At 41.1% G+C, this 22,015-nt stretch overlaps 1 protein-coding gene across 1 annotated transcript in view; it reads left to right on the forward strand.

Moving 5' to 3' along the window:
- LOC126100532 (GDP-Man:Man(3)GlcNAc(2)-PP-Dol alpha-1,2-mannosyltransferase) overlaps nucleotides 1-22,015 on the forward strand; it is an 82,274-nt gene that overhangs the window by 41,603 nt on the left and 18,656 nt on the right. The window contains exons 7-8 of the mRNA XM_049911150.1: nucleotides 6,605-6,756; nucleotides 15,728-15,926. Coding sequence (XP_049767107.1) covers nucleotides 6,605-6,756; nucleotides 15,728-15,926 — 351 coding nt within the window. The remainder of the gene's footprint in view (nucleotides 1-6,604; nucleotides 6,757-15,727; nucleotides 15,927-22,015) is intronic.

Here is a 22,015-nt window from a genome sequence, read left to right on the forward strand (position 1 = left end):
TTAACAGTGTTGTTTTCCTTCCTGCAGGTGGTTTTTATGCTGTTGACAGAACCCATATTTTTAAAAAGTCACATTTGATCTTACCATGTGAGAGTTCTTTTTTATTACCATTATTGGCTTATGGTGTATTATCACATTACTGTAAACCTTTACAATGCAAGCTTTGCCTGTTCATTGTTGGTAACTCTCTTGTATATGACCTAATGTTGTTCTTGTTTTATCTACAAATTGCAAGCACCAGCAATGTTCCATGCTTTAGTGTTATAGAAGTGCTTGACCCCTTCTTTTCTGGGTGTAATTTTATGCCTTTGAGATAATTTTATGGGATGATTATTCACTCATAGCCCTGTCTCATTTTGTATTATGGGAGCTAGTAAACACTTGCATTACAAACGCACGCCCCTCTCCCCCTTTAGTCACCATTTAGGACCTGTAACTTTTATGTTGTAAGGTTAAAGAATTCTTACATGCTTTTTTTGTTTTAGAATTTTTTTTATATGACCATTACATTTGTACCGGGTTTTGTAATTTTGTTAGATACTATGGAGTTGCCTTTCAATACAGGCGAAGCGTGTTGCAAATGAAGAACTAATATATCCACCATTATTGCAACAACAACTGAATTCTCCCTATAATATTACCACTGTTGTGATACCAGTGCTGCAGAGTTTGGGAATGGAGTGGAAAGACTTTTACACTTTCCAGCTGTCACTACTTTTTATTACACACACACACACACACACACACACACACACACACACACACACACACACTGAACCCGAATGGACTTAGTGGTTCATGGCATACTGCTGGCTGTGAGTGAATTGATTTCTTTAGCTGCCTATGGTTGTGTGTCATTAACTAGAGAAAAAAGAGTGGTAATCTGGAAAGCACCAATATCTCTGTACCAGTAAACATGCATAAAGCCTATGTCAGCTGCAAGTGTTTGTTAGTCTTTCCTCATATTTCCTTGGATTAAAATCATGTTGCAATGAAACATTAGATTATGTAAAACAAGAGAAGACTGCCCAGTAAACAAACAAAAATCAAATTCCACAATCACAATGTGAATATTCTGTGAAGTCGCTTCACTCCCTCCCCCAAGGGGGCCCACCACTCTGTGGTGAGCTCATGCAATATCATGGAATCCCAGCATTTGCAGCACCTCTTCCCTTTCTGTGCTACACACCTATCCTCCTGCTATTCTTTTTCCTCTCCCTTGGGTACATGTATCGGGAATGGATTCTGAAATTTTGGTAGCCTGGCATCGGAACAGTCACATGCCTGATTTTCCTTCTTCCTTCATTCTCCATCTCCTCACCTTCCTCCGCTTCAGTGTTTGTGGTCTTTCTCTTTGTTTCTTCTTCCTCCCTGAGTGCGTGTGAAGGCCAGCCCACACGTTTGATGTGTAGCAGGTGATTGGGTAACGCGTAATTCCCAGCCCCGGGTCCTCAGGTAGGGTTCGCATGTACCCTCTGGTACAGGCCAGGCAAAGGGAGGGGTGACTGCCTGAGCTGTTACCTTCCCAGTTGCCCAATTGGTCCCTCTATCAGGAGTTCGGAAGATGTGACCTGAGGTATGAACAGTCACCTAAGGAGGGGGAGCCCCCCTCTGAGGGGGCACACCATCAGATATGCTAGCAACCATGGAGAATAAACATTCAACAACTGTTCCAGCTGCACCTCGGTTCTCATGGTGCCACATACCAAACATCAGTCCTATGCTATGATTAATCCATTTATTATTCACAAAGTGTTGATACAATTGCAGGCCCTGTGAAATCCTGCTCTTACCTAATGGAACTTTGCTTTTGGAGACCAATTGTGATTTTCAAGCCCAACAACTGTTTACAGCTTCGTTTGTCCACAACTATACTGTTCATGTCGAGGCCCATCACACACTGAATTCTTCATGTGGTGTTATTTACACTTGGGTGCTTGATAGTCTGACCAAGGGGGAAAATCCAGTATTATTCACATTGCTATGATCCATCATGTAATGGAAATGGTCGATGCAAACGTAGCGCATACATGCATTATTATTCTCACATTTGATTGAGTAGTGCTTCCACTGAAGATTAAGACAGGCTGTGAAGTCGTCATGGTCTGACTGTACATTCCAAACGCAATGTGTTGCTACCAGTGTCAACATTATAACTATACTTGCATGCCCTGTCAAAACTTGGGCAAATATGTTATTTGGGATAGAGATGCTTACGAGGATGATTGCCTGTCTTCTTATCCCCGCTGTATCAGTTTTAATGGCGACTATGGTGCCTCATCCCATGTCCCTTGAATCTCGATGAGCAGGTCATCCAAGAGATCCGGGTGAAGGAATAAGTACCCTACTGCATCACTCAAGTTGTTGACTAGTTGAAATCCCTGCATTTTACCATCCGGCACTTATAGCACCGTTTTCGCTTCGCCTCGCTCCACGAAGGACACGGCTACGTAGACTTGCGACCTTCAATTTAGTATTGCAGCTGTGAAATTGCCCAGTATCACATAGCATCCTCACCTCCTCCTTCTACAGCTGTGCAAAAGGTCATCAAATCTTGGCCCCAGGTGGCAAAATCACATGCTATACAACTAGCAGACCAGAAAGGAAAAAAATAATGCTCCTGCAAAGTGTTTCTATATTCCTCCAGCCAACAAATGCCTTAGTCTTCATCTGCCAGCAGTAAATGCTCTAAGAAATCGAACAAAGGCATATGGTCTTCTACTTATACAGCTCAGAGATCTTCAACGGTTTTGCCATGTGGTATCCTCACCTGGCCAATCTCCATTCCATCAGTGATGCCTACCATTTTTCTGGCCTTGAGTCCACAAGCTGACCGAGGGAGAATGCAGATGCGTCTGTAGATTTCATGAAACAGGAACCCCCAGCCTCTGTACCCTCTAGAAGTGAGTCTTCAAAGGCTGGCACTTGGCAGCCACTGAGGTGACACCCCCTCATTTTTTCTTTCTTCCCCTCTCCTCCTCATGACTCTCCTCCAAAAGAACATTCACGGCCTTAGATCCAACAAGGAAGAATTACATCTGCTCCTGGAATCGCAGCATCCACTTGTTCTCTGTCTTCAGGAAACAAAATTGCATCCTCACGATAGTTTTGACCTCTCGCATTTGTTTCCAGTCCACTTTGACCTTTCCCCTGAGGACAGCATTCCATCTCGTGGGGGAGTCATGCTGCTCATCCGGTATGATGTTCATAGCCAAACTGTCTCACTGAACACTGGGCCGCAAGCTGTTGCATTCCACATTTTCCTTCCTTGTTTCACCTTTTCTCTTTGTGACATAAACATCCCTCCATCACTTGCTGTCACTAGGGCAGACTTACTCCAGCTTATTGGTCAGCTCCCTCACCCCTTTTTGCTGCTTAGTGACTTCAATGCCCACGATCACCTATGGGGCTCTTCGAGAACCTGTCTGAGAGGTTCCCTCTTCTCTGACATTCTTAATAAACTCGACATCATCTGTCTTAACACTGGACCACCCACGTTCCTTTCAGGCTCTGCACACATCTATCCCGATGTCAACATGTACCCAAGCGACAGTTTCCCGTGCCCTATCCGTTTGCTGACTCCTACCCCACCTGCATGTAAACCCAATTGGCTGCTTTCTAAGGCCGACTGGAGACTTGCCTTCCTGGCAACCTTCGACGAACAAAATTTCCCCAGTTGTGATGATCAGGTAGAGTACCTTATAAACGTTATCCTTACTGCCACAGAATGTTCCATACCTCGCACTTCATCTTTACCGCACTATGTCCTGGTCCCCTGGTAGACTGAGATGTCCCACAATGCGATTTGCATGCTCTCCACGTTTTTAACAGTCATCTTGCAATGGCAAACTGTGTTTTTTTTTAAACTGTTACGTGCACAGTGTTGTTGCATTCTTTGGGATAGCAAAATAGCTGGCCGGATTTCATTTACTACTTCTTTTAACAGTTTCACTCCCTCTTCTATTGCATGGTGCAACCTCTGTTGGCTCTCTGGGACGAAGGTCCATTCCCCTATTTCCAGCCTGACCATAGCAGATGTCATTATGGACCCTATTGCTCTCTCCAGTACCTTGGGCCACTATTGATTTTGAGCTCCACCCTGTGTCAGCCCACTTTCCTCCCTCAGAAATGAGTGGAGGAGGCTCAGAGTGATATTCTTCTCCTCTAAGAATTGTGAATGCTGTGATGCCCCCTTTACTATGAGGGAGCTAGACCATTCTCATTCAGACGTTGCAGCACCTTTCTCTTACAGCCAAGTATTTTCTCCTTTGTGCATACAATTGCATTTGGGCAGATGGCACGTCTCCCAGATGCTGGCATAAAGCCACTGTCATACCCACACCTAAGCCCAGTAAGGACAAACACCTTTCTTCTAGCTACCACCCCATTTCTCTCACCAGCTGTGTTTGGAAGGTGATGGAATGTATGATTCGTACCTGTGGCCGGCATGGTGGTTCGAGTCTCGCAATCTACTAACCACTGCACGGTGTGGATTTAGAGCACACCGTTCAACAGTTGACCATCTCGTCACTTTGTCAACCCAAGTTCTGAATGGTTTTCTGCAGAAATACCAGACTGTGACTGTTTCTCTTGATTTAAAGAAAGCCTAAGACACCTGCTGGAGGACTGGCATCCTCTGTACTCCATACGCGTGGGTTTCCTGAGGTTGCTTGCCCCATTTCCATCAAGAATTTTTAAAAGACCGAGTTGCCAAGGTGTGTGTGGCTTCAGCCTTTATCTGGGAGAACGGGGTGCCTCAAGGCACCATCCTGAGTGTTGTCCTCTTAGCTATAGCCATAGCCATTAACCGTATTATGGACTGTCTCCTGCCGAACATCTCTGGCTCCCTTTTCATTGTCTACTTTGTGATCTATTGCAGTTCTCCACAGACTTGTCTTCTTGAGTGGCTTCTTCAGTGATGTCTCAATCATATTTACTTGTGGAGCATTGACAGTGGCTTTCGCTTCTCTATTGTCAAAACCGTTTGTCTGAATTTCTGGCGAAGCAACGGATTTCTTCCACTGCCTTGGGCCTGTTGCTCTTCTGTTCACGAAAACTACAAACTTTCTGGGGTTCTTGCTTGACAATAAATGTTCTTGGTCCTGTCACGTGTCGAACCTGACAACACGCTGTACTTAGTCCCTCAATGTCCTACATGTTCTAAGCGGTACTTCCTGGGGAGCAGATCGGACTACCCTACTCTGTTTGTACCAATATCTTGTCCGTTCTCAACTAGAATATGTTTGTTTTGTTTATTCCTCTGCACATCTGTCTGTCTTACACTGTCTTAACACAGTCCACTGTCGTGGAATACATTTGGCCACTGACACCTTTCACACTAGCCCGGTTGAGTCTCTAGGCATAAGCTCCCGAACTACCACTGTCACACTGGTGTGATATCGTCCTCAGCAGATATCCATGCTGTTTGTCTGCCATGCCCGGCCAACCATTCTGTGCCCTCTTTTTCTGTAAGTTCCTTGACCGCCAGTATTGGGGGGTTTGCCATTGTTCTCTGTTACCTTCCAGAATTTGCCTTCAGCTGCTGCTCTGGCAGTTTCCTTCAAGCTACCTGCCACGCTCCCGACGGGTATGAACCCTCCGCTGCCTTGGATTTGTCCAGTGACCTGTGTTCATCTTGGACTTCATTCACTTCCCAACCGTGATGTTCATATCCTAGTCATGTAGGTGTGACGGGAAATGGGGCTGTTGACACTCGTGCCAAAGCTGCAGTTCTACTACCTTGGCCTGCTGGGTCTTCCATTCCTTCAGATGATCTCCGTGTTGCTGTCTTTCAGCAGGTGGTGTCACTTTGGCATCGACACTGCTCCTATTTTCGCAGGAACAAGCTCCAGGGAATTAAACCTCTCCCTGTGGCTTGGCCAACCTCCTCTTGGCGCTCTCGCCAAGAGACCATTTTAGCTAGGTTGTGTATTTGGCACTGCCATTTCAGCCATGGTAATCCCACACCATTTTGTGCTCATTGTCCTCAGCCATTTCCTGGTCTGGTCCAGGGCTCTTTTTTATCTGTTTACTCCAGTGTATGTTTGCCGTTTGAATTATCAGCTATTTTAGTGAATGGCACGCTGGCTGTTGATTGTGGTTTACTGTTATCCATTGTAGCAATATGGCAAAGGACATTTAATCTTTGGTTCAGGAACACCACTGTCTCAGTAGCATATTTTATGGACCTTTCTCCAAGGGGAAGTCCTTGGTTTTAGCTCTTTCCTTCCGGGGGTTGGATCTAATGTGTAGTCGCTTTTCACTTCTATTGCTTCTTGCCATTCTGAGGTTATGGCATGGGTGCTTATGACCTCAGTTGTTTTTGTGCCCTTAAAGACACTTACGGCCCTCTTGTATGAAGAGATACTTTATACTTGTCATTTCCAGCTTTTTGAAAGACTCCTACTATTCTCCTTCATAGATATCAACTTTTATTTCCAATTATGCTTCTGTGATGCAGTTTCTGTTTGATCCATATCCAGCCCTTGCTTTCACATGCACACATTGTATACAGTGCATCTATGTGTTGTGTTGGCTTGGTACGTGAGTATTTCTTCGTTATAATTTTCTTTATTTATTTTTTTTTTCTTTTATTTGTTAATAGGAAGTGGTGATACAGTCTCAATTAGTGGTGCAGACAAGAAGGTTGTGAAGATTGTTTCTGTCGCGCAGTACCGCCCTGAGAAAGATCACCCATTGCAGCTACGGTCTATGTATCAGCTTAGGCAATATGTGCCAGAAGATGTGTGGGACTCGGTGAGTTGCATTAATTGTTTGTTGTAAAGAGTATCTGTTCAGCCAGTGCATGTCGTAAGTCATAGTGCTACTGACTGCAAATAATTCTACTTTCATACATGTGTTATGTTTTTTATTATTGTTATGCAGAGGGATTAATTTTGTGCACAATTGTATTTTTTATAAAAAATAAACTTACTGTGACATGAGAAAGAAGTATTAATTTACACTTTGTCACAATAATTAAAGGGAAAGTTGTCATTTTAAGAATGACATAAGAAATTACTGACAAGTCACAGGTAGTAAAATAATTTGGTATGTGACTTGATATAAATTAAGTGGTATGGAACTGAGAAATTTGATGGTTAGGTCAGAAGTGGCAGTGTGCACAGGTAGAGATAAGAGAAGGGTTGATGTAAAAATAACAATAGCAGACAAGCAGATGGAGAGAAGGCTCCGATGAGGATGAGAGGGGAAGCCCAAAACAGAGGACAGAACAGCACTGACAGTTCGAAAAGTGTATTGGATAAAGTAAATAGAAAAGCAAATGAATAAGAAAAATAAGAGGAGTCCTTACATCCATCATAATTATTTGACCCAGACCACATTTAAAGTAATTCCTTCATCACGTTCTGAGGAGCCTGTCAAGGAGTAATTAATGTTGCAAATAAACATGTTGCAAATGATTCAATTTGTCCATATCCAAAGTATTGATTTTTGCTGATTGCTGTACTGTTGCAGGAGATGCAGCAGTGTATGTATGTATAGCAAATCTAAGGTGTCACCCTTATGCCAGTTGTACTGATTATTTCTTGGAAAAGCTCTCACAAGAAATCGGTGATAATGGTTTTCATATTAGCATCAGCTAAGAAATATTGTATCCAGCACAGTAAACTGTCGAGTAATTGCATAGGAACCCATGCACTAGTGGGTAGACACAGAATTCACTCAAGAAGAGGATGGGGTTTTTCCCCAACCCCAGTTCATTGCTGGATCTGAGGTTCATGTAAAATCATACCTAGAGCAATCTGCACACTGAGCATAATGTTCAAAAATACTTGTCATGCAAGGAATGGGCTATATCAATCCTTGAGCGACAGTCAGCAATACTAATAGTATTTCACAAGGTTTCAGCATTCCAGTCAGGTGATGTTGAAATATTGCAGCTGACAATCAGGCAGCCATCTTCACACTGGAGATTGCTGGTGCACATTAAGTTTACACAGAATGACATGCTGGTGTACTTGTATGTACATCTGCATGATTGCTTAGCAAGTCACAATTAAGTGCCTGGTAGAGGGTTCATCTAATCACCTTCAAGCTATCTCTTTGTCATTCCACTGTCGAACAGCATATGGGAAAAACGAATACTTAAATCTTTGCATACAAGCTCCGGTACTCTTACTTCATTGTGATGATCATAAGTGGCTGGACACCAACAAAATATTTCGTATTCAGGGGAGAAAGTTGGCGATAGAAATTACATGGTGAAATCCTGCCACAATGAAAACACCTTGTTTTAATGATTGCCACCTCAGTTCACATATCATATTTATGGCATTCTCCCACCTTCTGTCCACGATAATGCAAAGTGAGCAGCCCTGCTTTCAACTTTTTTGATGTCTGTCATCAGTCCTATCTGATGCAGATCCCTCACTGTGCAACAGTACTCCAGAAGACGACATAACAAATGTATTGTTGACAGTCTCTTTTGCAGACTTGTTGACTCTTCTAAGTGTTCTGCCAATAAATCGCTGTCTTTGGTTTGCTTCCCCACAACATTATCTATCTGAGTGTTACAATTTGAGTTATTTGTAATTGTAATCCTAAGTACTTCGATAAATTCACAGCCTTTAGATTTGCGCAATTTACTGCATAACAGAAATTTAGCAAATACGTTTCATTATTTGGAAAGAGGCAGCAGACTGTCGAGTTATTATCATTGTACCAGGCTGATGGCTGCTTGTGGAATATGTGAAGCAAGCAGTACGAGAACGGCTATAAAACAAGATGCTTTGGAGAAAATTGCTGCTACATTTGGTAGATTACTGAGAAAGACTGTGTAGAAAACAAAATAAGGTCTTTGTCGTAACTTGCTTCAAAATGTGAAATAAATACTCAAGGTTCTGGAATGAATCTCCCGTTGACAAAAACTAAGATTAACAGCATGTCTGGTTGTAATTGCTTTCCTGATTTTTTATCAACAACTACATGCTACTATCCAAACTGTCCATCAAATAATATCATAGTTTCAAAACCAATTACGAAATACTTTGATAAATGCAGCCTTATTCTGTAAAGCTATGAAACAGTCAGAGATAGTTGTGGCTTTCAGGTGACAAGTCACGATAAATAAATAAAATAGGATTGAGCGATGATGACGTCTTTCATTGTGTTTGCATGAAACTTCGAGTATTAATAATGCAGCAGCACATACTAGAGTTTTCTGTCTCTAGACAAGACATGACAGACAATACAAAAACAGTGCAACAGACAGCATTGCAGACAATGCGAATACACTGAGAAATATTTACTTCCAGTGTGGACAGAAACAGAGACAAGAAACAAAGTCAGAAACAGGTGCGATACACTGCAGGAAATAATGTTTCCAACAAAAACACGTTTCCAGTAGCAGTGTGGGTGCAGTTTCACACTACTCTTTGCAGTAGTGACGTGACTAGTGAGCTTTCGACTATCTACTTTTGCAAACACAGTGAACGACCCTGTGTGAACTGTGTGCATTTTGATTATTCATTTGCTTCGTAGTGTGTGACATATAAGTGCAGTATGCCGTTTCAAAGTAGTGGTGCATTGAAAGTATATCACAAATACGTCATACTTATCGTTAAATGTCAGTTAATAAAGTATTAGGATGTAAGGTTTCAAGAGATTTTATGATAACAAATGCATAGTATAAAATTCAGATGAGTAACATGTAGCATGATGAATAACATCATGGTTAACTGAGATAGATGTAATAAGTTTGCAACTTGCCACATGCCAATATGTTTTTTTTTTTTAATTTATTTATTTTTTATTTTATTTATTTTTTTCAACTTAGCATTGTTATCACATTTATTGTGATCATAATACAATATATTCTGCAATATTCAATGATATTAAACATTTTTGTCTGGTTAGAGAACGAAGAATGAAATAAATATATGCCTAGAATGAGATTTTCACTCTGCAGCGGAGTGTGCGCTGATATGAAACTTCCTGGCAGATTAAAACTGTGTGCCCGACCGAGACTCGAACTCGGGACATTTGCCTTTCGCGGGCAAGTGCTCTACCAACTGAGCTACCGAAGCACGACTCACGCCCGGTACTCACAGCTTTACTTCTGCCAGTACCTCGTCTCCTACCTTCCAAACTTTACAGAAGCTCTTCTGCGAACCTTGCAGAACTAGCACTCCTGAAAGAAAGGATATTGCGGAGACATGGCTTAGCCACAGCCTGGGGGATGTTTCCAGAAAAAGTAAAGTTTGGAAGGTAGGAGACGAGGTACTGGCAGAAGTAAAGCTGTGAGTACCGGGCGTGAGTCGTGCTTCGGTAGCTCAGTTGGTAGAGCACTTGCCCGCGAAAGGCAAAGGTCCCGAGTTCGAGTCTCGGTCGGGCACACAGTTTTAATCTGCCAGGAAGTTTCATATCAGCGCACACTCCGCTGCAGAGTGAAAATCTCATTCTGGAAACATCCCCCAGGCTGTGGCTAAGCCATGTCTCCGCAATATCCTTTCTTTCAGGAGTGCTAGTTCTGCAAGGTTCGCAGAAGAGCTTCTGTAAAGTTTGGAAGGTAGGAGACGAGGTACTGGCAGAAGTAAAGCTGTGAGTACCGGGCGTGAGTCGTGCTTCGGTAGCTCAGTTGGTAGAGCACTTGCCCGCGAAAGGCAAAGGTCCCGAGTTCGAGTCTCGGTCGGGCACACAGTTTTAATCTGCCAGGAAGTTTCAAATATATGCCTGTTAATTTCCGAATGTGCCCTAAGAGGGCAGCTTACTTTTGTGTGAGTGAAACGAGCAGCAATAAAATTCATATTGTTTCTTGTCACAATTATTTCACTATTCATGTTCATATATGTGAAGATTTCAGTGTGTATGGTTAAGCAGGAACCTAAAGGACAGCTTAAATTGCTGCAAGTGAAACAATGAGCAATAATCGTATAGCGATAGACAAATCGATAGCCTCGTTGCTGGTCATTTTCATGGCGCCACTACATTATGATTGCGTCGGTTCCTGCAAAAAGTTGTGTGAAACGTACTCTCCCCATCATCATTGCCCAGTGAAGCTAAACGTTGCAAGTTGTGTTGGCAACACTGATTGATTACATCAGCATTTCCACTCTCACGTCTCCCCTTTCTGCACTAGCCTAAAATATTCTCTTATCTCTGCCATTGCCCACAGTGAGAGTCGTCTCTCTTTCATGTCACTTAGAAGCAAGTAAATCTTACTAGGAATAAACGTAAAAGCAGAGAATTTTTACCATAGATCTTATGGGGTTTTTCACAGGTGCTATGAATTTATGGTGTAGAATTGCCAAAAACATAAAATCACAGAACATAAAATCAAAGTTCCACTGTAGTTGTTTCACAAGAACAATATTCTCGGAATCAGTGGTTACTGTTCATCAATAAATAATTTTCTTCAAGGTAATAAACAGTGTTTGAACACAGTATATGTTGCGAAATCCTACTGGAGTAATAATTCAGAAGATTACTCCTGTTCCCTTTCTTGAGTATTGGTGAGACATGTGCAACTTTTCCGTCTTTAGGTACGGATCTTTTGACCAATGAGTGGTTGTGTATGATTCCTAAGTATGGAGGTATTGTATCAGCATACTTCCAAAGAAACCTAACTGGTATGTAATCTTGACCAGAGTTATTGCTTTTATTAAGTGATTTAAGCTGCTTTGCTATACCAAGGACATCTACTTCTAAGTTACTCTTGCTGACAGTTGTTTTGATTAAAATTTTGGAATATTTACTTTGTCGTCTTTGGTGAAAGAATTTCTGAAAACCATGTTCAGTAACTCTGCTTTAGTGGCACTGACGTCAGTAATATTACCATTATCATCATTCTGTGAAGGTATCAGTTGTGTGGTGCAAGTCTACCTTTTGGATGACCAGAATCTCTTTGGGTTTTCCACCAGATTCTGAGACAGTTTCAGTGTGCAAACTATTACAGGCATCTTGTATTTTAGATCACCTTAAATTTTGAGCTTCTTGTAAAACTTCACCAGTCATGGTGTCATAGGTTTTAGATGTGAGACAGCACTCAGTTGAGTTTAGCATCCTCCTGGATGTTGCTCCTCCATATAAGATACGCAGAAGCATGTGTGACAGTTTGCATGAACACTGTCTGTTTAATTGCTGGCCTGCAGAGTCAAAGTCGAGTGGTAAAAGTAATATAGTTAACCATAGCTAGATGCTGCATCTTGTCTTTGTGTAAGAATTTTAAAAAAATGACTGAGTCCTACACCTTATGAGTTGGAAGCCACCATCATGATTCTCAAGTACAGATAGTGTTGAGGATCAGTGGACAAAGTTCAAAACCGTCGTACATAATGCGTTAGATGAGTATGTGCCAAGCAAGATCGTAAGACATGCGAAAGAGCCACCGTGGTACAACAACCGAGTTAGAAAACTGCTGCGGAAGCAAAGGGAACTTCACAGCAAACATAAACATAGCCAAAGCCTTGCAGGCAAACAAAAATTACGCGAAGCGAAATGTAGTGTGAGGAGGGCTATGCGAGAGGCGTTCAATGAATTCGAAAGTAAAGTTCTATGTACTGACTTGGCAGAAAATCCTAAGAAATTTTGGACTTATGTCAAAGCGGTAGGTGGATCAAAACAAAATGTCCAGACACTCTGTGACCAAAATGGACTGAAACAGAGGATAACAGACTAAAGGCCGAAATACTAAATGTCTTTTTCCAAAGTTGTTTCACAGAGGAAGATTGCACTGTAGTTCCTTCTCTAGATTGTCACACAGATGACAAAATGGTAGATATCGAAATAGACGACAGAGGGATAGAGAAACAATTAAAATTGCTCAGAAGAGGAAAGGCCTCTGGACCTGATGGGATACCAGTTCAATTTTACACAGAGTACGCAAAGGAACTTGCCCCCCTTCTTGCAGCGGTGTACCGTAGGTCTCTAGAAGAGCGTAGCGTTCCAAAGGATTGGAAAAGGGCACAGGTCATCCCCGTTTTCAAGAAGGGACGTCGAACAGATGTGCAGAACTATAGACCTATATCTCTAACGTCGATCAGTTGTAGAATTTTGGAACACGTATTGTGTTCGAGCATAATGACTTTTCTGGAGACTAGAAATCTACTCTGTAGGAATCAGCATGGGTTTCGAAAAAGACGGTCATGTGAAACCCAGCTCGCGCTATTCGTCCACGAGACTCAGAGGGCCATAGACACGGGTTCACGGGTAGATGCCGTGTTTCTTGACTTCCGCAAGGCGTTCGATACAGTTCCCCACAGTCGTTTAATGAACAAAGTAAGAGCATATGGACTATCAGACCAATTGTGTGATTGGATTGAGGAGTTCCTAGATAATAGGACGCAGCATGTCATTCTCAATGGAGAGAAGTCCTCCGAAGTAAGAGTGATTTCACGGAGGCTTTTTGCAGATGATGCTGTGGTGTATCGAGAGGTTGTAACAATGGAAAATTGTACTGAAATGCAGGAGGATCTGCAGCGAATTGACGCATGGTGCAGGGAATGGCAATTGAATCTCAATGTAGACATGTGTAATGTGCTGCGAATACACAGAAAGATAGATCCTTTATCATTTAGCTACAAAATAGCAGGTCAGCAACTGGAAGCAGTTAATACCATAAATTATCTGGGATTACGCATTAGGAGTGATTTAAAATGGAATGATCATATAATGTTGATCATCGGTAAAGCAGATGCCAGACTGAGATTCATTGGAAGAATCCTAAGGAAATGCAATCCGAAAACAAAGGAAGTAGGTTACAGTACGCTTGTTCGCCCACTGCTTGAATACTGCTCAGCAGTGTGGGATCCGTACCAGATAGGGTTCATAGAAGATATAGAGAAGATCCAACTGAGAGCAGCGTGCTTCGTTACAGGATCATTTAGTAATCGCGAAAGCGTTACGGAGATGATAGATAAACTCCAGTGGAAGACTCTGCAGGAGAGACGCTCAGTAGCTCGGTACGGGCTTTTGTCAAAGTTTCGAGAACATACCTTCACCGAAGAGTCAAGCAGTATATTGCTCCCTCCTACGTATATCTCGCAAAGAGACCATGAGGATAAAATCACAGAGATTAGAGCCCACACAGAGGCATACCGACAATCCTTCTTTCCACGAACAATACGAGACTGGAATAGAAGGGAGAACTGATAGAGGTACTCAAGGTACCCTCCGCCACACACCGTCAGATGGCTTGCGGAGTATGGATGTAGATGTAGATGTAGATGTAGATATCATCTTCCGCCATATGTATACCACAGATCCTTCAATAACTGAGTCTGAAAAACCAGATGATCCTTTCCTAAGGCAAGAGTAGCACAAGGCATCTCAGTTTGCAAAAGGGTGACATAAGTTTGTGGAAGGTTGAAGTCTACAGAATATCACATCAACAAAAATTATGTTGAAAATTATTGCAGCACTCGCTTTTCCGAATCCAGTAAATCTTCCATAATTGAGCATTTTATCTCCACAGGACATTCTCTGGACATTTTTGTCGTGGAAATCTTGGCCATGACAAGATCCTTCTGGGGTTCAGTTATTAAAAAACATGTGGAAATATGTGTGGTGGAAGAGCTTATTAATCGTGATGGGTACTGCTTTGAGCTGCGTATCATAGGTGTGTAATTACTAGGAAAATAAACCTGGTAGATGATTCAGGAATATGAAGCATAATGCTTAGTATCGTGAAAGGATTTGCAATACATTGTAGGATTGTACGTGTACTGTAATTAAAAAAGGGCTGACAGCACCTCCAAAATACATCATGTAGAAATATTAGAACCTATGGAACACATTGACAGAATGTGGGGTTGCTCATGTCAGATATAATTGAACAAAATCTGGATTTTTAAGAATTTATTAACATGACTACTGTTGACACTGCTATAAGAAAGATGAAAGAATGAAGGTTATAGTTTGTGAAAACCAGAGCTTACGATTCGATGTGAAGGATGTGCAGAGAGAACAGTGTAAGAGAATAAGAGAATTAAAAGGAGCATCAGCAGAGTAAAAGATGTGACATAAAAGTAAGACACTACAGGAAGGGGAAAATCTCTCATATGTCATCTCTAGTTCAAAACACTATGAGGAACCTTTCAGGCCTCAGTGAAGCTGACATAGAAATCCACAATCCTTTTCTTGGATGTGAAAATATTCCACATTTAATAAGTAACTTGAAGTTTGTAATACTTATAAAAATTCAATAAAACAATTATATTGGAGTGTCAGTTTTTTGTTCAACTTTTGTAACACTTAAGAATCTGTTACAAACATTTCTTAGAAGTAGTTTTAGTTTTCTTCTTCTTCTTCTTCTTCTTCTTCTTCTTTCTTTTTTAACTGACATGAAGTAACCTCAGTGTATGAAACATTTATTTTGCTCTTCTCTCTTACTTGAATGTGGGGTTGTGTGTCTTCAGCCAAGTTTTTTTATTTATTTTTATGTGTAATATTTACATGACCAGACAGGAGCCAAGACAGAAACTATGCATAACAGCACAGCACCTAAATAAGGCAACTGAGTCAGTCCTTCAAATATTTTCCATAAAAACAAAACCAACTTGTTTTTGAATAGTTCGAAGGTCATGTGCCACTTTTGTGAATCATATTTTGGCATAAATAGTATTGTAGTCATTTCGGAGAGAAAAAAAGATCTAGCTTTGAAAATTCTCAAAGAAGAAATCTCTAAATTATAAGGGACTTACTCTAGTGTATGTAGGTTGTATTGATGAAAAGTTTTACTTCCCCTTCTTGATTAGTAATTGTGTTTCAGTTGCGTCTCATCTTTGTTGGCTCATGTCGGAATGCTGAAGACGATGTGCGTGTTCAGGACATGAAGGATTTATGCAAACACTTATCTCTAGAAAACAACGTTGAATTCAAAGTGAATGTTCCTTATGAAGAACTGAGACAGGAACTGGAGGAAGGCTCTATTGGCTTACATGCGATGTGGAATGAGCACTTTGGAATAGGTGAGTAATCCTTGATGATCCTTGTAAATATGAGCTACAAAAGTAGCATTAACTCCATAGTATTTGGCTAACTCCATGCCGTAACACATGGTGTGTACTCCTGTAGGTGAAAAGTACATTTGTCAGAATGCCTTACTGCGATAGTGTCTTCTTCAGATTTCTTGCTGCATCAATCCAGTGTTGTTGGTGTTCAGCAGGAATTGGCCAGAAATTGGTTTTAGGGTATTTTATTCAAAAAGTACGTTTATGAGTTTCAAATTAATAAAATTTGTCATCAGACGGTTTTGATTCTTTTGTCAGGTGAGTTTTTTACAGGTGAGTTGCCCAAGGATGAACAAAAATTCAGTTACAAACATGTAATAAAGATGATTGGGCTGTAGAGTTGAGTTGAAATGTAACTCGAATGAAATGTCCGCTTGGAACATTTACTTTTACAGTTTCTCTCCAACTAGACACACCAGTATAATTTTTGATATTTTCACACTTACTCATTGGTTTTCATTATTAAGCACTTTCGTTGAGCCGCAAAACTTTTTAGAAATCCACATCATATGTATGACTAACTTACAGTGTATGGAAATAATGTGGAGTGGCTACAAGGTACGTGAGTATCAGAGATGCTTCAGTACAGTGATATATTACAGAGATGTGGCATTTTGGGAAAGGAAATGCAGGTTACTGTTACATTAAATTGAAAACTTATTTTACATTAAATTTATGATGTGAAATATAGAGAAATAAATGGAATTCAGTGAACTACAGTGTTCTAAAACTTATTTCACAGATTGGCTGAAAAATAAATCTGGATAAGGAGGTATATGAAAACGTTATGTGCTATTTGATGAATAGTGCTGACAGCAGTACATAAAAATTTCTTAATATTTAATTCTATGAAAGTGACAAAATACCATATTTACTCGAGTATAAGACAATTCTAATTATAAGACGACTCCTAGAATCTTCTTGAGAAAAGTTCATTTTTAACGTATTCTGACTAATCAAAATTAAAACTTACTTTTTTTTGACATAAACTATCTGCCTAAGAAGTTAACACTACACCTATTCTAAATTTATGCCATTTATTGACTGTCTGTGTTTTAATAATACAAGGAAGACTAGAATAAAGACAAAGATGTGGTTTATATTAATTTTTGGTCCATTTATCTTTTTCTCATACTTTTCATTTACTAACCCTGTCTTCTGTGGTATAAGTATTTTTAATCATCTTCGTAATAGCACAGCTACAAAATTTATGTCTTCATTGTCTCAAATATTTGGCTGACTTCTGAATAAGTTGTAATTTCTGGGGTTGTGGTTGAGTTTGGGCCCTGGGAACACAACTGTTTTTATTCGAATACATAATGTATTTCATTTTTATGCGGACATTAGTTTGTTAGAATGTCTCTTGCGTATTGTCTGCCTGCCACCATCTCATTGGCTGTCTAGAACCAGCATCTGATACACTCCCTTTTGTTTCCATTGTACATCACAGCAAGCATTGACAATTTTGCAGCCCAAAACACACAAGTACACTGCTGGTCTCTGTCTCTACTTTTACCATACTATGGTTGAGTATTCGTCCAATTTTAAAGTCCATTAAATTTTGAACATAAATGGATTTAGGCAAACTGCAGTTTAAACATGGTAGATGTTCCTAAAAATCCAAAGTACATGATATAGATTCCTATGGTTGACAATATGACAGAATTTGCTGGTTGTTTACTTCACTGCACTCATCTAGTTCTCAGCCAAAATGGTAACGCACCACTGTTTCTCCTCCAGCACTTCCGTCATGCTGTGCTTGAGCAGCTGTGAAACAGAGACTGCAAAATCACCTAGGGTACAAGTTATATGTAACAACAGCACCAAATGCGTAAAAAATTATCAATCATCATGGTTCAGTCCAAATCTCGAACTTTTGCTCTTCCAGTTATCTACTGACATCTGCTGGTACTATGGTATTTCCACGACGGGTCTTACTGCTGTAATTTATTCTCGTGGCAATTACAGTGAGTTTAATATGATTTTTTTTTGTTTTTTTTGTTTGGACATTTCATTCTGGATTAATTTTCCTTCTTATTTTATCTGAACTTCACCATCATGTTGTAAAGCTGATGGGAAGCTGGCAACGTTTCTATTCCGTATTCTAGTACTTGAAGAGTGACGGAATTCCTTGTTTGCAACCCACTTAGTAAATTATTACAGTCTCTCATAATGAAATAAAATATTCATCTTGGTTCAGAATCAAGTAATGTTTTTTGAAGGACATTTCCACTTTTGAATGTTACCTTTACTTAAAAATCAGCATTAATGTTTGTACATACATCTATGAGGACTTTTATTGCAAACCTGTTCAGGTACAGAGTTCATAAGATGACAGACTGTTGTGCTATTTCTTCCTGTGTATTTTAAGCAGAGCAATAGATGGCATTGAAGCATATAAGGTTTGAATGGCGTTATGTGGTATAGCCATAGCCATCCATGTTGCACTCACCTGGTCCCAAAGTTCATCTTTGGTGGTTGGCATTGGGTCACAGCACAGCACCCTCTGTTTTCACCATACCCCACACATTTTCAATTGGCGACAAGTCTGGTGATCAGGCAGGCCAGGGCAAAAGGCTGACATCCTGTGACACTAAGAAGGCACATGTTCATGCAGCACCATGTGGTCGTGCATTGTCTTGCTGAAAAATGGTTACCAGGGTGGTGTGTTGTGGATTTTCGTTCATGTAGGTCACACTGGTCGCAGAGCCCTGCACCAACTGTGATTTGTGGTTGTACGCAGTAGCACCACACACTGTAAGGCAGGGCTTCACAACATACATGCTCGCGGAGCAAGCTGTGGGCAGCCAGGCGCGAGCACAGAGCAGCGCGAGCACGCTACCCCCACTACCGGACCAGAGCGGAGAGTGGGGAGGGTCACGTGGGGCACACAACAGCTGCCGCCAGTCAATGTAAATCCGTGGCCACCTGCAGGGATATCAATCCCGAATTATTACTGCGACAAATGAAACAAATAAAGGAGAATGTACACGTGCCACATAATTTTATTAGCTTAGTGTATGCCTCTACATTTGTATTCATTTGTGAACTGTTACACAATAAAAGGTGTCACAGAAGTGTGGGATTCTCAGTTATCTTGTACTTTTTGCCCTTTACAATTGCGTCTATGTTCGGAGTAATTGTTCTTGTGCACTGTAGGCGCAGCGTGCAGTTTAAATTTCAATCAGACAATGCGTTTCTCAGACGCGTCTTGTTACATTTCATTCCAGAGAACAGTTGTTCACAAACATACGTGGAACCGAACATTGATATTATTGTAGCCGCCAGTTTGTGCAAACGAGGAAATCTATCCTGAGGGAAGTGTCTGCATAACTCCAAAATGTTTTTCTTGTTCTGAAATTTGTCTCTGTATTCTCTGTCACACTGCAGGTCAATAAGTTCTAGTTGCAGCTCAGGACGAATCTCTTCAATATTCGCTGAATATGGAGAGGAGAACAGATCAAAATCACTGTCTAGTGCTGTCAGATCTTGAAAGCGTTGATCAAATTCTTCCTTAAGGGCAACTAAACTATGTGAATAACTTTCAGTCTTTGAGAACATCTTGCATGGATGATAATTTAGGAAAATGAGCTAGATTTCCTGTTTCCAGCTGACTCACCCAAAGTGTCAATTTCATTTTAAAAGCTCGTATTCGATCTATGAAATGAGTAATTAGCAGATTTTTACCTTGCAGTGAAATGTTCAAAGCATTCAGATGGCTAGTTAAATCTGCTAAGAACGCGAGATCACATTTCCATGAAGGCGCTTTCAATTCAGGAACACACATGTTATTTATTTCCATGAACATATTTATCTCATCTAATAGGGAAAAAAATCGATTTAATAATTCGCCATGACTAAGCCAGCGGACCTCGCTGTAATAGGCAGGCTACCATACTGGCTTTCTACATCCTCAAGAAAGCTTTTAAATTACCTGTGTTGTAGCCCATGCTTCCTTATATAATTGGTTGTACGAACAACACTCATCACATTTTTTAGAGTGATACTCTTTGCACATAAGTTTTCCTGGTGGATCACACAGTGAACGCCCCTTATTTCATTCGGCACGGTCAGTTTTTTCATTTTCTCCTTCAACAGCGCAATGAAACCTGATTTTTTCCCTGTCATCGCTGGTGCACCGTCTGTAGACACTGAAACTAAAGAATTCCACGACAATCCTATATTTTCAACACTTTCTTCAACACTACTTAAAATATCACCTCCGGTTGTAGTGTTCTTCATGGCTACTACATCGAGGAGCTCCTCCCTCACCTGAAGATCTCTATTAACACCTCTAATAAATATGGCAAGCTGTGCTGTTCCAGTGATATCAACACTTTCGTCCAGAGCTAGAGAATACGCCATAAAATCTTTACAAATATTTGCAAGCTGGCTCTGGACGTCGTCTGCCATGTCCTGTATGCGACGCATAATGGTCATGTTAGATAATGGCACAATCCGAAACTATCCAAATGAGATGGACACAAATGTTCCGCTGCAACTACCAAACATTCTTTTATTAAATCGCCGTCAGTGAAGGGGCGCAGGGATTTTGCTAAAAGCAAAGCAATTTTGTAACTCACTCTGAGAGCTGCCTCAGTTGACTTTTCTTCGTCGTCCAGATCTTCTTCAGATAGCTTCCTTTTAAGTTTAATAACTTCCTGTGCACGATCTGGTCCATCACATTTTCCACTTCCATAGTCTTTCGCGTGGTATGACATATAATGTCGCTGCAAATTAAATTTCCTAAAAGAATTCAGCGTTTTGTGACATACTAAACATTTTGCAACACCATCTTTTACTGTAAACAGATACAATTCCTCCCGGGGGGGTTGACCTGCGAAAACATGGTTGGGGTTACACAATGGCGACTTGACATGATTCTTAACATGCGAAGTGACTGTTAGAGCTGATCGTAGTACTTTAAACATTACACAGTCGGTGCGAATTCAATAGGCACACTGCGGCCCTGTTCAAACGTGCGCGCGCATTTCCCCTCCCTCCCTACTCCGCGACGTTGCACCTGCTCGCGAGCACGTGCCTGAGCAGATGCGAGTACTCACGCTCAAAACCGGCCAGTTGTTAAGCCATGCTGTAAGGCCTCGAGTGGGCGCTATATGTCATGTGCAAATGCAATCACTGTGATGGTGTTCCCCGTCTGCAGCGAACCTGGCTTCGTCCGAAAACACTACCTGATGTCATTCCTGTTGTCTAGTGACATTCTGTACACCATTGCTGTCTAGCATGTTTCTGCACATTAATCAAAGGTAGTGGAGAAATGGACGATGCACATGTAACACATGCTGTAACAAAATGGTGATGGACTTTCAACCCACATAGCATACACTGTGTTACAATATTCCATTGTTGCACCAGAACCAAGGAGGAAGCAGATCTGTCCTGCAATGCCATTCAGATGAGGTGTCTATCTTTTTGGTGGGTGGTCTGGGTGGTACGACCTGGCCCATTTCATCATATTCTACGGCCTTCTATGAACCATTCTGTACACACCCGTTGCACTGTAGAGACACTTCGTCCGACACAAGCAGCAATTTCCCTGATGGATGCATCACATTCTCTCATCCCAATAACACCTTCTCTTTCAAACTGACAGTTCACGCTTACATCCGCGAGGCATGCTGCACTTCTGCTCAAGTCTCACTAGTCCATTACCTTCAGAGTATAGTTGACAATGATAGCAACAGCCACATTTTACCTGGAGGTGGTGGTGTGCCACGATATCAATGTTGACTTTTAACCCACATGCTGACATTGTTCAAATGCTTGTCATTTCTGCAGAGCATACTAATATTCATCTCCTGGGAATATAAATGTCACTACCTCTAGTCGTTCAAGGTGTCTGTTTTTTTCTGAACTTGAGTGTACATACAATAAGATTCCTTACTTTTTCTGTAGCTAGATGGAGTAGTTTTATTTATATTGGAGTCCCTTCTGAAAGTTGTTCATGAATGGATTGTTAGCCAATTCAGTCTGCTCATTAAGGATACTATATTCAAGGGAGCTGTTTTTGTTTGTATGTGTTCCTC

This window comes from Schistocerca cancellata, chromosome 9 (assembly GCF_023864275.1).
Source record: "Schistocerca cancellata isolate TAMUIC-IGC-003103 chromosome 9, iqSchCanc2.1, whole genome shotgun sequence".
Taxonomy (NCBI): Eukaryota; Metazoa; Arthropoda; class Insecta; order Orthoptera; family Acrididae; genus Schistocerca; species Schistocerca cancellata.